The 15,882-nt window shown below is 43.2% G+C and overlaps 1 protein-coding gene across 1 annotated transcript in view; it reads right to left on the bottom strand.

Annotated features, from left to right (window-relative positions):
- Positions 1-15,882, bottom strand: part of tprn (taperin) — a 103,213-nt gene that overhangs the window by 14,859 nt on the left and 72,472 nt on the right. The window contains exons 2-3 of the mRNA XM_060841263.1: positions 3,436-3,637; positions 379-506 (exon numbers count right to left, since the gene is read on the bottom strand). Of these exons, the coding sequence (XP_060697246.1) occupies positions 379-506; positions 3,436-3,637 (330 nt within the window). The remainder of the gene's footprint in view (positions 1-378; positions 507-3,435; positions 3,638-15,882) is intronic.

Genomic DNA, 15,882 nt, shown 5'->3' with positions numbered 1-15,882 from the left:
CATCATGGAAATAGACTCTTTGGTCCAACTCATCAATGCCGACCAGATATTCTAAATTAATCTAGTCCCATTTGCCAGCACTTGCCCCTTCTTATTCATATACCCATCCAGATGTTCGTTAAATGTTGTAACTGTACCAACCTTTTCTCTCCATAGATGCTGCCAGATCTCCTGGTTTTTACTTAACCCGTTATAGTCAGGAGCATAACTTAGTGACCATATGTTACTGCATTCAATAGCTCAGTGACAAAACAGAGATAGTGCACTAGAAAATACATTACCGCATACCACTCAGATTCCAGGTGGGCTGCTCACATGAGCTCATGTAAACATAACCTTATGTTGCGCATAGTCCAAGTCAAATTGCTGAACACTCACCATATCATCTTCAGTTGAGGATTCCGTACTGTGCAGAGAGTTGTTCCTCCCAGAAACTGATTCATCAAGCTTCTGTTCCTGCCATGTGTTGAATGACATTGCATGTTTAGGAGCATAGTTTGTCAAAGCTGCATGAAAAGAGGGATCAAAAAATGACAGGAGAAGGATTGACAAAAATCATTAGCTTTTAGAGAAGGATGGAATCACATAAGATGATAAATGAATCACCTGTAATCAAAGTACTACTATGTGAGCAATGTTAAGGTTTCTGCACATTAATCTGTGGAGTCAACCCAAAGCATAGTAAAGCACATCTAGTAGAGATACGTACCATTAAACTCTACACTGAATATCACAGGACTGAAATTACAAAGTTGAAAAAGTGACAGAGTCTGTGGATCACTCACCAGTGCCAGGCTCTGATGCAACTGAAGGTCTCAATGTGCACTATTTTACATAATGTCTTTACACAACTCATGTCCTCCTCAACATACCCCCTTAACTACAGCGTTCTTCAAAGTAGCCAACACATGACCGTTTTATGTTATACCTACTGACCAACGCTTAATTAAACAACACACCCTTATGTACTGCTTTCAAGAGAAAACATGCTGAATAAAAGTATCAATAAAAACATTTTTAACATCAAATTCACTAAAAGGAGAGATCAGGGTAGGTGACCAAAAGTTCAGTCAAAGAAATAGATTTTAAGGAGCATCTTGAAAGAAAGGTAAGAGAGAATTGGAAAAGTTTGGGCTGTAGAAATTCCAGAGAATTAGTCAAGACAGTTAAACATATCGGTGCTAAAGATAAAGAAATTAAAATCAGGGAAGCCAAAAAGGTCAGAAATGAAGCAGCTCTCAAATTTATCAGCTGGTCAGGTTGGAGGTAACTATAGAAGGCAGGGTGACATCATTCAGGGATTTGAAAATAAAGATGAGGACTTTAAACCTGGGGCAAAGATGAAAAAGACATTATAACAGTTGAGATACATTAAGCATTTCAGATAAATACAAGTTTAATTCCATAGGGGTGGAAGATGAGGGACCGACCAGGAGGGCATTGGATTATTCAAGTCTAGAGATAATGAAACCATAGGCAGCTTTAGTAGGGAGAAATCACTAGCTTTAACCACTGACGCACAGCACAACATCACCTGTACCAAGTACTAACTCACATCCAGTTTGACACAACCACTCCAAAGTTGACCATTGATCCATCTCACTAAACATTGATGGTTAGCCTCAGTTGTATGCCCACCAGCTACATCTGACTTGCTCACATTGTGCTGAACACTACATCTGAACACCATGGAGAAACACAGCTAAATTGGAACATCGCCCACCATTTTCTTCTCCTCTTAAAGTAACTCATTTACTTTCCCCTCCACAGGTCAGTCTCAGTCAATTAGACCTCGTTCTGTAAGAATGGTCTTATGCTCAACATTAGTAACTGACCAAGTTGTTTTTATATTCTAGCTGGGTAAATACAGAAACAACGTCAAAACCCATGCATCAGAACACTTAATGTATTACCCAAACATTAAGCCTTTGTTTTCGTTTACCTTCAAACTTTTCATTACTGGCTTTAAGGAGCAGGAAATTTGTACTATTTCCCTAATAACCACTAGGTAGCACTGTTGTTCCAGTTCAGCCTGGAACCCAAAGCAGGCACCCTCACAAGCCAGCTGACTGGCCAATTGTGTGCAGTTTTGAATGGGTCACCTGATAACTGGGTGATGCAAAGAATTAAGCTCTCCTGAAATCATCATCCAGTTGTCAAGAACTGAAACAGGAATGCTGGGTATAGACCTAACCCTGTTGATAGCCCTGTGAAAGAGAAGATAGCACAATAATTTAAGTACCTATTCTTCCAATACAGCAGAAACTCCAGGGACTTGTAGATGTCATGCTCAACACACGTTGAGTCCAAGGTTTTATAATTATAATTTAGGACTGTCCCTTTAATTCTAGGTAAAATGGAATTGGCAAGTGGGTACAACTTCTGCCCAACTACAAGCCAGCGTGGCTTGTCATCATAGGAACGGATATCATAGGGGTGGAAAGCACAGGTTGAGAAACTCACTGAGTAGTAAGGTGAAAAATATTCACATCTGAAAGCAAAGACAACATTAGCTGGCTTAACTACTGTCTCAAATTTTCTGGTCAGAAAAGAGAGAGAGAGACAGAAAGTAAGATCTCAGAATAATAATTATAGCTGCAGCTAGTGTGGTGAGCAGAGATCAGCGTGCTGCCTTTCAGTCAAGAACCTACCAGGGAGAACACGGTCTCAAATCAAAGGCATTCATGCCTTATCAATGGGAAGACTCGAGAAGAATAGTTTTGGATTGGTGGGATATTGCCAGTTGTCAACTTTGGGGCAGCACAGTGACTCAGTGGTTAGCACTGCTCCCTCACAACACCAGGGTCCCAGGTTCAAATCCAGCCTCTGGTGACTGTCTGTGTGGAGTTTGCACATTCTCCCCGTGTCTACGTGGGTTTCCTCCGGGTGTTCCGGTTTCCTCCCACAGTCCAAAGATGTACAAGTCTGGTGAACTGGCCATCCTAAATTGTCCATTGTGTTAGGTGCATTGGAATGGGTAGGTTACTCTTCGGAGGGTCGGCGTGGACTGGTTGGGCCGAAGGGCCTGTTTCCACACTGTAGGGAATCTAATCTTCACCAGAAACAGAGAAGTGCATAACATTATGACTCTGCAAGCTGGGAAGAGCAAATCCCTAATCTTGTTGAAAGCTGGGAGTGATTTTAGTCTAGTTCTTACGAAAATTGAAAATTGATGGAGAACACCAAGAGAAGTATAACTGTGACATGGAAATTTCAGTTAGTTAAAAAAGTTTGAGGGAAAATATATCTTTTTAGTTTAGAGTAATAATTGTCTATTAAGTATTTTTTGTTAATGAATGCTGCTTTTAGCTTGTTTGTTACAGTAAAAATCTTAAAACCTGAAATCCTGACATGGAATTTCTTTAGGTCAGTCATTAGAAATGAAGTATTTTTTTAAAAAAGTTCTTGGTGTCAAAAGGGATCATACCAACATACCTGAGACTACAGTGTTAGTCCGTAAGGGGCTGCTTGGTGTTGTGGGAGAGCTGGTGTAGCTGGGACGTGGAAAGAAGAATGTGGAGGACTGCTCCTCTTCATCGTTGTCACTCTCCTCAGATTCCTCCTCCTGTATGAGGGAGTTCTCTGACGGATACTCAAATGTCGTATGCAGACTGGAGTCATTGAAAGAAATCTTCATCTGACAAAAGAAAATAAGATGGATCACCAACCAGGGCATGAGCTTCACACGGTCTCCTCCTCAAATACTAATGCTCAGTCAGACCCCATATAGCCTCATCACTACAAAGAAATAATATTTGTTCAGACCCACAGCTCCAGCTCCAAATGCACATTTCCCACATGTTAATTCCTCCCCATCTGGTCCACAAAGCAGTGCAGCAGCTGAGGCAGTGATTCCTTTGGTATAATATACCTTTTAAAAATCCAATTATAACATTTTATTAGTCCACTGCAGGGATAGCAGCCTACAGTAGTCACAATACAGGATAGCAACTACAGGTTGCAAATTCAAAGCTGCAAAGTCTGATAATAAACATAGAAAATAATAGGAGAAAGTCATTCAGCCCTTTTGAGATTGTTCTTCCATTCAACATAGTCATGGGTGATCATCCAACTCAGTACTCCTCCTCCCTTGGCCCCAAACTCTTTGATCCATTCAGCCCCAAGAACTAGATCTAACTCTTTCTTGAAAACATTCAATGTTTATATCTCAACTGCTTTCCATGGCAGAGAATTCCATCGGCTCACCACTTTCTGAAGGAAGAAATTTCTCCTAAATTCAGTCCTAAATGCCCTACTCCATAGTATCATGATCCCTGGTCCTGGGGAACATCCTTCTGATATTCATTGTGTCTAGTCACGGTGGCACAGTGGTTAGCACTGCTGCCTCACAGCACCTGAGATCCGGGTTCAATTCCCGACTTAGGCGACTGACTGTGTGGAGTTTGCACGTTCTCCCCGTGTCTGCGTGGGTTTCCTCCGGGTGATCCGGTTTCCTCCCACAGTCACAAAGATGTGCAGGTCAGGTGAATTGGCCAGGATAAATTGTCCGTAGTGTTAGGTAAGGGGTAAATGTAGGGATATGGGTGGGTTGCGCTTCGGCGGGTCAGTGTGGACTTGTTGGGCCGAAGGGCCTGTTTCCACACTGTAAGTAATCTAATCTGTAAGTAATCTAATCTAATCTAGTCCTGTTAGAATTGTAATATAGTCATTGTAATTGTAATATAGTCTAATTCACCTTGCTGTTTTTGCTCCTAACGCGGAAAACCTCACATTTATTCACATTACATTTCATCGACCACGCACTTGCCCATTCACTCAGCTTATCCAAATCACACTGAAGTATCGCTGCATCCTCCTCAGAGCTCATCCTCCCAGCCAGCTTTTTCATCTGCAAACTTGGAGATATATTTAATTCCCTCATCTAAAACATTATATATTGCAAATAGCTGCGCCAAGCAAGTATCCCACTAGTCACTGCCTACCACTCTGAAAATGACCAGCTTATTCCTACTCTGTTTCCTGTCTCTGTCTATAATTGAGCTGGCACCAAAAATTTTTTAAAAACTGTCAGATTGCACTGAATGCAATTCATTCACTGAAACAACTTTCCAATCACACATGATTTGGCCTATTTGTAACTTTAGACCCAAGTTGTGATTGACACTTAATCTGATGCAATTACTTAGGGGGTAGCCACTTGGTCATCTGTTCAACGAGGGTTGGCATTAAATGCAAGATTTGCTATCATCCCAGGCATCTTGAGAACAAAGAAACACATCGTACAATCTGGGATTTACTGCGCATTTCTGTGCAATAAATCATGCAAAACCATGAGGTTTCCACACAGGGTGACCTGTGTAACAGGCCTGCCTCTCCTTGCTTACAATGATCATTAGTCATTCGTTCTTTGATCAAGATTCCAGCCAAAATAAAACTTCCCATTACAATGAATGATGGTTACTGAGAAACTGTCCAAGTGAGGAGTAACAACTGAACACGGTTCAATTCCCACCTCAGGTGACTGTCTGTGTGGAGTTTGCACATTCTCCCAGTGTCTGCGTGGGTTTCCTCCGGGTGCTCCGGTTTCCTCCCACAATCCAAAAATGTGCAGGTTAGGTGAATTGGCCATGCTAAATTGCCCGTAGTGTTAGGTGAAGGGGTAAGTGTAGGAGTATGGGTCTGAGTGGTATACGCTTTGGCGGATCGGTGTGGATTTGTTGGGCCGAAGGGCCTGTTTCCACACTGTAAGTAATCTAAATTAAATCTAAATTAAACTAAGCAATTTGGAGACAATGATTTGTTTAATTCTGGGGTACAACATGGTGGAATCTGGTAGCAAAACTATCTTCAGGAGTAAAATGAAAAAGTGAAGGAAGGTGCCAGAGGGGTTTGACAGTACCTACGTGGAGCATCTCAGTGACAACTTCAGATTCTGAATGCTCCAGTTTTACCACTGTGCTTGTGAAACACAGCTCAAACAAGGAACTCCAAGTAGTTAGCTTGAAATTTGGTGTTAACAAGTAGGGGTCTGGATCAAAATGACCATATGACCTACTTCTGTTTCTGTTTCCTATGGGATATTCAATCCAAAATGAAGATCAAAGACAGGGGAAAAATCCTAATAGCCAGAGATTTCTGACTTCTAAAAATATGCACGTATCTCAAGTGGGACAAAAAAAAAATTACTGGAGAAACACAGCATGTCTGTCAGCATCTGTGGAGAGAAAACAGAGTTAACGTTTTGAGTCCAGTCACCCTCCATCAGAATTGATAGCAGCTAAGAAAAAGTGGCATTTATGTTATTGATGGGATAGTGGTGGGGGTAGGGAAGAAGTGAGAAAGGTTTGAACACTACCCTAGGGATTGCGAATAATTAAAGCAACATATTTTCTTCAATGGAACTTGACGGAATACCTGGTGTTAACCTAGGCAGCAGTAAAACAACAGCAGAAACAGCCCTCTTGACCCTGCAAAGTCCTCCACAGGAACATCTGGGGGTTAGTGCTGAAGTTGGGAAAGCTGTCTCACAGACTTCCTTCTGAAGGACTTATGTCCGAAACGTTGACTCTCCTGCTCCTTGGATGCTGCCGGACCTGCTGTGCTTTTCTAGCAACACCCTTTTCGTCACAGACTAGCCAAGCAACAGCTTGACATAGTCATACTCTCGGAATCACACCATATACTGTCATAGACACCAACATCCTCATCCCTGGATATGCTCTGCCTTACTAGCACAATGGTATACAGTCAGGCAGGAGTTGCTCTGAGAGTCCTCAACATTGACTTCAGACCCCATGAAGTCTCATGGCTTCAGCTTAAACTTGGGCTAGGAAACTCCTGATTAGCACATAGCATCCTCCCTCAGCTGATGAATTGGTATTCTCCATGTTGAACTTCACTTAGAGGAGGCACCGAGGATGGCAAGGGTACAGAATGTATCTGGGTGGGGGATTTCAATGTCCACCAGCAAAAGTGGCTCAACAGTATTATTACAGATTGAGCTGGTCAGGTCCTAAAGGACATAGCTGCCAGACTGGGTCTGCAGCAGGTGGTGAGGGAACCAACAAGAGGAGAAAAAACATTCCTGACCACATCCTTATCAACATGCCAGCTACAGATGTATCTGTCCATGACAGTATCAGTGAGAGAGACCGGCGTACAGTCCTTGTGGAGACGAAGTCCCACCTTCACATTGAGAATAAATTCCATCGTGTTGTGTGGCACTATCACTGTATTAAATGGGACAGACTTTGAACAGGTCAAGCAACTTAAGACTGGGCATCTATGAGGCATAATGGGCCATTAACAACAGCAGAACCATACTCCAGGACAATCCATAACCTCATGGCCCAGCACATCCCCACTCAACCATTACCATCAAGCCGGGGCATCAACCCTCATTCAATGGAGAGTACAGGAGGGCATGCCAGGAGCAGCACTAGGCATACCTGAAAATGAGGTGTCAATGTGGTGAAGCCACCAAACAGGACTACTTGCCAAACAGCAAAAGTAGCAAGTGATAGACAGAGCTAAGCAATCCCACAATCAATGGAGCAGATATAAGCTCTGCAGTCCTGTCACATCGTGAATGGTGACGGACAATTAAACAACTCACTGGGGGAGGCGGCTCCACAAATATCCCCATCCTCAATGAAGGAAGAGTTCAGCACATCAGTGTAAAAGATAAGGCTGAAGCTTTTGCAGCAATCTGCAGCCAGAAGTGCCGAGTAGTTGATCCATCTCGGCCTCCTTCAGTGGTCCCCAGTGTCACAGATACCAGTCTTCAGGCAATTCGATTCACTCCCCATGATTTCAAGAAATGGTTGGAGACACTGGATACTGCAAAGGTTACAGGCCCTGACAACATTCCAGCAATAGTGCTGAACTCCAGAACTTGCCGCTCCCCTAGCCAAACAGATCCAGTACAGTTATAACACTGGCATCTACCTGGCAATGTGAAAAAGTGCCCTGTACTTATAAAGCAGGACAAATCCAACCTGTTCAATGATTGCCCCATCAATCTACACTCCATCATCATCAGTAAAATGATGGAAGGTGTCATCAACAGCGTTATCAAGCAGCACCGGCTCAGCAATAACCTGCTCAGTGAGGCCCAGTTTGAGTTCTGCCAGGGACACTCAGCTTCTGACCTCATTACAGCCTTGGTCTGAACATGGACAAAGCAGCTGAATCCCAGAGGGGAGAGGAGAGTGACAGCCCTTGACTGCATTCAATCAAGAATGGCACCAAGGAGCCCTAGCAAAACTGGAATCAATGGGAATCAATGGGTATCAGGGGGCAAACTCTCCAGTGGTTAGTGTCATACCTGACTGATTGGAGGTCAGTCATCTCAGCTCCAGGACATCTTTGCAGGAGTTCCTCAGGGCAGTGTCCTTGGTCCAACCACCTTCAACTACTTCATTATATGACCTTCCTTCCGTCATAAGGTCAGAAGTAGGGATGTTCGCCAATGACTGCACAATGATAAGCACCATTCACAACTCCTCAGATACTGAAACATGTTCAAGTGCAACAAGATCTGGACAGTATCCAGATTTTGGCAGACAAGTGGCAAGTAACATTCACGCCACACAAATGTCAGGCTATTACCATCATGAATAAGAGACAATCTAACCACCACCCCTTGACATTCAGCAGTGTTACCATCACTGAATTCCCCACTAACACCATCCTGAGGATTATCATTTACCAAAAACCCAACTGGACTCACCACATAAACACAATGGCTACAACAGCAGGTCAGAGACTCCAAGTACTGTAGCGATTAACTCACCTCCTGACTCCTCAAAGCCTGACTGCCATCTATAAGGTACAAGTCAGGATTATGATGGAATACTCCCCACTGGCCTGGATGAGTGTAGCCCCATCAACATCCAAGATGGTGGATACCATAGAGAACAAAGCAGCCCACTTGATTGGCACAACATCCATTGCATCCATAGCAGCAGCATGTACTATCTACAAAATGCACTGCAGAAATTCACCAAATATCCTCAGACAGCACCTTCCAAACCCACAACCACTTCCAGCTAGAAGTCAATGCAGCAGATCTATGGGACCACCACCAAGTTCCCTCCAAGCCAATCACCATCCTGACTTGGAAATTATTCCCCATTCCTTCACTGTCAATGGGTCAAACTCCTGGAATCCCCTCCCTTATGGCATTGCAGGTCAACCCACAGCAGGTGGATTGCAGTAGTTTAAGAAGGCAGCTCACCACCACCTTCTCATGGGCAACCTGGGACAGGCAATAAAGTGCTGGCACAGCCAGCAATATTCATTGTCCCACAAATGAATGAAGAAAAAAAATACAAACGCACACATTTGTATAATATAATATGAATTCACAGGTCTCTTTAATGCAGAAACGTGCCCCAGAAAACTTCATGTAGAGGCATCAGGAGGAAAGCAGATTCCAAAGCAAAGAGGCATTAGGTTTCATTGAGGGAGTCCAGAGCATGAGCCTTGCCAACTAAAGGTATAGTTGAGAGCGACATGAATAACTAGAAGGAAAGTTCGAGAGAGGAAGGTATTGCAGCATTTACAGGAGATCAAAGAAAGAGATCAAGCCTGTGGTGCAATTTGAATACTAGATTCAAATTTTAAATATTACCTCCCAGTTCCTCAAATGGTGTTAAGACTGATTCGCAACTAGGACTTAGTGTAGACTCAGGTGGCAGAGTTTTGGATGAGTTGAAGCTTACAACAGTGAAGAAAGAAGGGTCAGTTTCAAACCCAGTTTAAGTGATTGCTGCCATATTTTATCCTCCAGCTGTTGTAGGCTTTTCTGCCTTAGAGTCACATTAACAAAACATAGCAAATCAGCAGAATTAAACTAATCCAATCACATGGCTGATAGAAACTGATGAACAGTACATTATGACAGGAGCCTGTTCAAATCCCAGGGATTTGCATCCAGGAATTTGCACGTCAAATATTTTAAATTTTGAACATTTCGCACTCAATTCCAAGAAAAACCAGGAGGCAGTGAGCACATTCACACAGCTGACTGACTCACCGTTTTTACACAGATGCTGGATATCAAGAGCAAATGAACTTCGGATTTACCATATTATCAATACCCTGGATGCACAACTCATTTCAACCCGAACCTTACCAGCTCTTTCACTCCTTCCATGGTATCTCTATCAGGCCAGACTAGATACAAAAAGCTTGTCTCCAATTCTGTGCAGCAATAATTTCCTTGCAGGAAAACAGCAATAAAAAATCCCTTAACAGTATGCCACCAGCATATACAGCATCACAATCAGCAACACAATCAGACACGAGCTGCCGACATGGGCCAGCTAAAAACAAAGAGCACAGCAATCAACAAATCAGGTCATTTGTGTGCTGACATCAGAAAATCAGTTTTGAAGCAGCTAGATTACTATTAAAACCCAGCTAATTCAGGTAAGGTAATCTATTTTCTCTGCTGTATACATAGCTCCAGTGCCAAAGTTCATGGCTGACTTTTAATGCCTTCTGAAAGGATCCAGAAAGCCACCAACTTAAAAAAAAAATTGCTTTTAGAGACAGCACATCAATTTTCCACTAGCAATAAATAATAAATCAAGCCTCGAGAATTAATGCATACAAGAATTAATATTGCCAGTGATATAATTAAAGGCTATTGACCACATCACTGACGGGCGGTTGCAGAGACAAAAAGCCTTGGCCACATGATCACAATGTAGGACGGAGTGTTGGGCAAAGGGACAAACACATCCGGAGGGGAAATGGAAGTGTGTCACCTCGGACTGAAATGTTATCACATACGTTCAGTCAAAGTGGCTTGAGCTGCGTGGGTCCACCCCTCCCCTTCAAGTGCCTGTCTGCACTCAAAGTCAGACCGTTGGTGAGTAACTGTTGATCCCACCCCATTCTCAGCCAAATAGGAAACAACAAAATCCACCCTGGATCAAAGTCGCCAGTATTTCCAATGTTCATTGAGTTTTCCCCATTAGTTGGAATGGCAGTGGAGTTTCATTCCTCTGATAAAATACAGATCATATTCTCAGAAGCTACCCCATATTTATTCTCACTCTCTTTCTCTCTGCCAGCCTCCACCTTACATTTGGATCCCTGACTATGATGCCTCGTGCCCTAATGACGACCTACCTGCCCAAGACAGCTAGACTTGGGCACCTTTCAATGTTTGCACACTAAATCATAACAGTTGCAGTCAGTATGCTATAATACAAGAGACAATGTTGTCCTTTTGGATGCAGTGGATTATTGTAAATGTTATTGTTCATATCTAGGGCTCTGTCATGGTGATATGATATCACTTGCACTATCTGCCGATGCAACAGCCCTATTTGCCAGCCAGCTGGGCATTGACAACACATACACAGATAGGCAAAATCCCAAAACTAATTTATATAAGCCAAGAGAAAACAAAGCAGCTCATGAATTGTCTGCTGTACCAGTCCATTTAACTGTTCATTCAGCAAATCAATTGAAACAAACACAGCATTAATCACCACTCACTTTTCTAAACAGCGCATTAGTGTCTCAGAATCTGAAAATGAACAGAATCCATTCAATGGACAGAACATCAAAACCTGCTTAAGTGGGCACATTCAACACAATTGGATTCACTGTTTGGGTACAACATAATATTATGCACAGTCAAATGATAAAGAAGTATTTAATTTAGTGGCCAGGTGTTTCTAAAGCAACAGCCATGTAATGCGCCAAGTGTGGCCATAGAGAAAGTTTTACAAATATAATTTATTCAATAGTGTTAATGTGCCAACAAAGTGGTTTTGTTTTTCATTGAATCCACCAATATCAACATTTTGAGGGTTCCCATTGACCAGAAACTGAACTAGATGAGCCATATAAATACAGTTGACAGGAGTTCTGCAGGGAGAAACTCACCTCCTGACTCCCCAAAAACTGTCCACCATCAACAAGAAATAAGTCAAGTGCATGGCAGAATATGCTCCACTTGCCTGGACAGAAGCAGCCCAACACCATCCAGGACAAGCAACCTGTTTGATTTGCACCATATCTACAAATAAAATCTACTTTGTCGTTCACTAACATGCAGTAGCAACATTGTGGAGCATTTAAAAGATGCACTGCAGAAATTCATTCTTAGACAGCACTTTCCAAACACTTGACCACTTCCAACCAGAAGGAGAAGGTAGCAGATACATAAGACCATAAGACATAGCAGCAAAAATTAGGCCATTCAGCCCATTGAGTCTGCTCCAACATTCAATCATGGTTGAAAAAACTGCAGATGCCGGAATCCAAAGTAGACAGGCAGGAGGCAGGAAGGACACAGCAAGGCAGGCAGCATCAGGAGGTCACACCTGAAACATCAACTTCTGCACCGCCTGATGCTGCCTGGCTTTCTGCTTGCTTCCAGTCTCCTGCCTGACATTCAATCATGGCTGATAAGTTTCTCAACTCCATTCTCCTGCTTTCTCCGTGTAACCCTTGATCCTACCTATCTCTATCTTAAATATACTCAATGACCTGGCCTCCACAGCCTTCTGAGGCAATGAATGCCATAGATTCACAACTAGGTTTCTCCTGATATCCAATCTAAAAAGTCTTCCATTAACTCTCTGGCTATGCCCTCGGGTCCTAGTCTCTCCTACAATGGAAACATCTTCCCAACATCTACTCTGTCCAGGCCATTCAGTATTTTGTATGTTTCAGTTAGATCACTCTCGTCCTTCTAAAGTCCATTAAGTGTTAACCCAGAGTCCTCAGATGTTCTTCATATGTTAAGCTTTTCATTCTTGGAACCATCCTCGTGAACCTCCTCTGAACATGCTCCAGGGCCAGTACATCCTACCTGAGATATGGGGCCCAAAACTGCACACAATACTCCCAATGTGGTCTGACCAGAGCCTTACAGAGCCCCAGAAGTACATACTTGCTTTTATATTCAAGCCCTCTCAGAATAAATGCCATCATTGCATTTGTCTTCATAACTAATAACTCAACCTGCAAGTTTTCCTTGAGAGAATCCTGGTCTAGACCTCCCAAGTATCTCTGCACTTCAGACTTCTCAATTTTCTCCCCATTTAGAAAGTAGTCCATGCCTCTATTGAATTTAATTGAATTTATTGTCATATGTACCAATGAAAAGCTTTGCCTTGCAAGCTATCCAGGCAGATCGCATAATTAAGTAGCATAGATAGTAAACAATAGGTAAACAGCAGCAAAAATAAAAACACTGGTACAGGCAAATGTTAAGAGCTTGAGAGTCCATTCAGTATTCTAACAAGTGTAGGGTAGAAACTGTTTCGAAACCGGCTGGTGCATACGTTCAGGCTTCTGTACCTTCTCCCCAGTGGTAGAGCTTGCCAGGGTGGGATGGACCTTTGAGAATGCTGGCAGCCTTTCCTTGATAGCGGGCCTGGTAGATGGATTCTCTAGGTGGGAGGTTGGCCTTTGTGATTGTCCGGGCTAAATTCACCACTCTTTGTAACAGTCTCCGATCTCGAATGGTACAGTTGCCATACCAGGTAGTGATACATCCAGACAGAATGCTCTTGATGGGTTATTAAAGTTGGCAAGGGTATTCACCATCATGTCAAATTTCCTCAGCTGCCAGAGGAAGAGACGACATTGGTGGGCCTTTGTAACCAGTGTGTCCACATGAAGAGTCCAAGAAAGCTCGTTGTGGATGACCACTCCCAGGAGCTTGACGCTCTCCACTCGATCCACCTGTTAGTGTGGGAGGCATGAGGTGCATCCAGCTAAAAGTCAAGAATCAGTTCCTTGGTTTTGCCAGCATTGAGAGCTAGGTTGTTCTCAGCGCACCATTTTTCCAGGTCATCCACCTCTTGTCTATAGTCTGTTTCTTCGCCATCTGAGATTCGACTGACTATGGTGCTTTCATCAGCGAACTTGTAAATGACACGAGCCTGGTATTTGGCAATGCAGTCATGGGTATACAGTGAGTACAGTAGGGGGCTGAGTACGCATCTCTGAGTGTTAAAGAGGATGAAATATTGTCTCCAATCTTCACTGATTGTGGCCTGTGGGTCAGGAAACTGAGGATCCAGTTGCAGAAAGTGGGGTTTAGTCTGAGATGTGGAGCTTAAAAATGTGTTCCTGGAAAAGCGCAGCAGGTCAGACAGGATCCTGAAGAAGGGCTTATGCCCTAAACGTCGATTCTCCTTCTCCTTTGATGCTGCCTGACCTGCTGCGCTTTTCTAGCAACACATTTTTAAGCTCGGATCCCCAGCACGTGCAGTCCTCACTTTCTCCCTCTTTAGTCTGAGATTGCTAAGTTTAATAATCAATCAGTCTCGAGGGGATAAAAGTGTTGAAGGCTGAGCTGTAGTGGATAAGTAGGATTCTTACATAGCTGTCCTTGATGTCAAGATGTTCTAGGGAGGGGTAAAGCACAAGTGATATGGCATCTGATGTGGATCTGATAGGCAAATTGGAGTGGGTTAAGAGTAGTAGGGAGGCTGGAGTTGATTAATGCCATGACCAGCCTTAAAAGCACTTCATGACCTATTCTTCCCACCAAAGTGCATGACCTCACACTTTCCTTCTGTATTCTCCCCACCTCCTCAATGCTACCTGTCCCTCGACCTAACTTTGCATCATCTACAAACTTAGCCAGAAGACCTCAGTTCCTTCATCTAGATCATTCATGTATCATGTGAAAACTTGTGGTCCCACACTGAGCCTTGCAGGAACACAGCTGTCAGCAGCTGCCATCCTGAGAAGGACCCTTTTATCCCCACTGTCTGCCTCTAACACCATGGGCCCTTATCTTACTCAACAGCCTCTTATGCTGCACCTTGTCAATAGCCTTCTTGAAATCCAGGTAGGTAACATCCATGGACTGTCATTGGTATAACCTGCTACTTACTTTGAGTCATAGAGAGGTACAGCATAGAAACAGACCCTTCAGTCTAACCCATCCATGCCAACCAGATATCCCAACCTAATCTCGTCCCACCTGCCAGCACCCGGCCCATATCCCTCCAAACCCTTTCTATTCATATATCTATCCAAATGCCTTTTAAATGTTGCAATTGTACCAGCCTCCACCACATCCTCTGGCAGCTCATTCCATACACGCCATCCTCAAAGAATTCTAGCAAATTTGTCATGCATAACCTCCCCTTGATGAAACCATGCTGTCTTTGCCCTATTTTACTACACACTTCCAAGTATTCAGAAATCTCATCCTCCTCAACGAATTCCAGGATCTTATCCACAACTGAGGTTGGACTAACTGGTCCGTAATTTTCCATCTTTTGCCTTACTCCCTTTTTAAATAGGGGTATCACATGAGTGATTTTCCAGTCCTCTGGTACCCTCCCTAATTCTAGCGATTCCTGAAAGATCACTACAAATGCCACCATTATCTCTTCAGCTGCCTCCCTTAGAACTCTGGGGTGTAGTCCATCTGGTTCAGGTGATTTATCCACTTTCAGGCCATTCAGTTTTTCTAGCACCTTCTCCTTTGTGATGGCTGCCATACTCAGCTCTGCCCCCTCACACTCTCAAATTTTTGAGATATTACTCGTGTCTTCCACTGTGAAGACTGACGCAAAGTAATTATTCAGTTCCTCAGCCATTTCCTTGTTCCCCACAATCTCTCCAGCATCATTTTTCAAAAGCTCAATGTCTACTTTTGCCCGTCTTTTGCCCTTTATATATCTAAAGGGACTCTTCCTTTATACTACTGGCTAACTTACCCTCCTATTTAATCTTGCCCCTCCTTATTCTTTTTTTGTTGCCCTCTGTTGGTCTTTGTAAGCTTCCTAATCCTCTGGTTTTCCACTGTCCTTCACCAAATTATATGCTTTCTCTTTTGCTTTTATGCTATCCCTAACTTCCCTGGTCAGCCATGGTTGCCTCATCCTGTCTGTACCATGTTTCTTTTTCCTCAGGATAAATCTCTGC

The sequence above is a fragment of the Hemiscyllium ocellatum genome, chromosome 21 (genome assembly GCF_020745735.1).
Source record: "Hemiscyllium ocellatum isolate sHemOce1 chromosome 21, sHemOce1.pat.X.cur, whole genome shotgun sequence".
NCBI lineage: Eukaryota > Metazoa > Chordata > Chondrichthyes > Orectolobiformes > Hemiscylliidae > Hemiscyllium > Hemiscyllium ocellatum.
The sequence above is the reverse complement of the archived record's forward strand: the minus strand, read 5'-3'. Positions and strand labels throughout refer to the sequence as shown.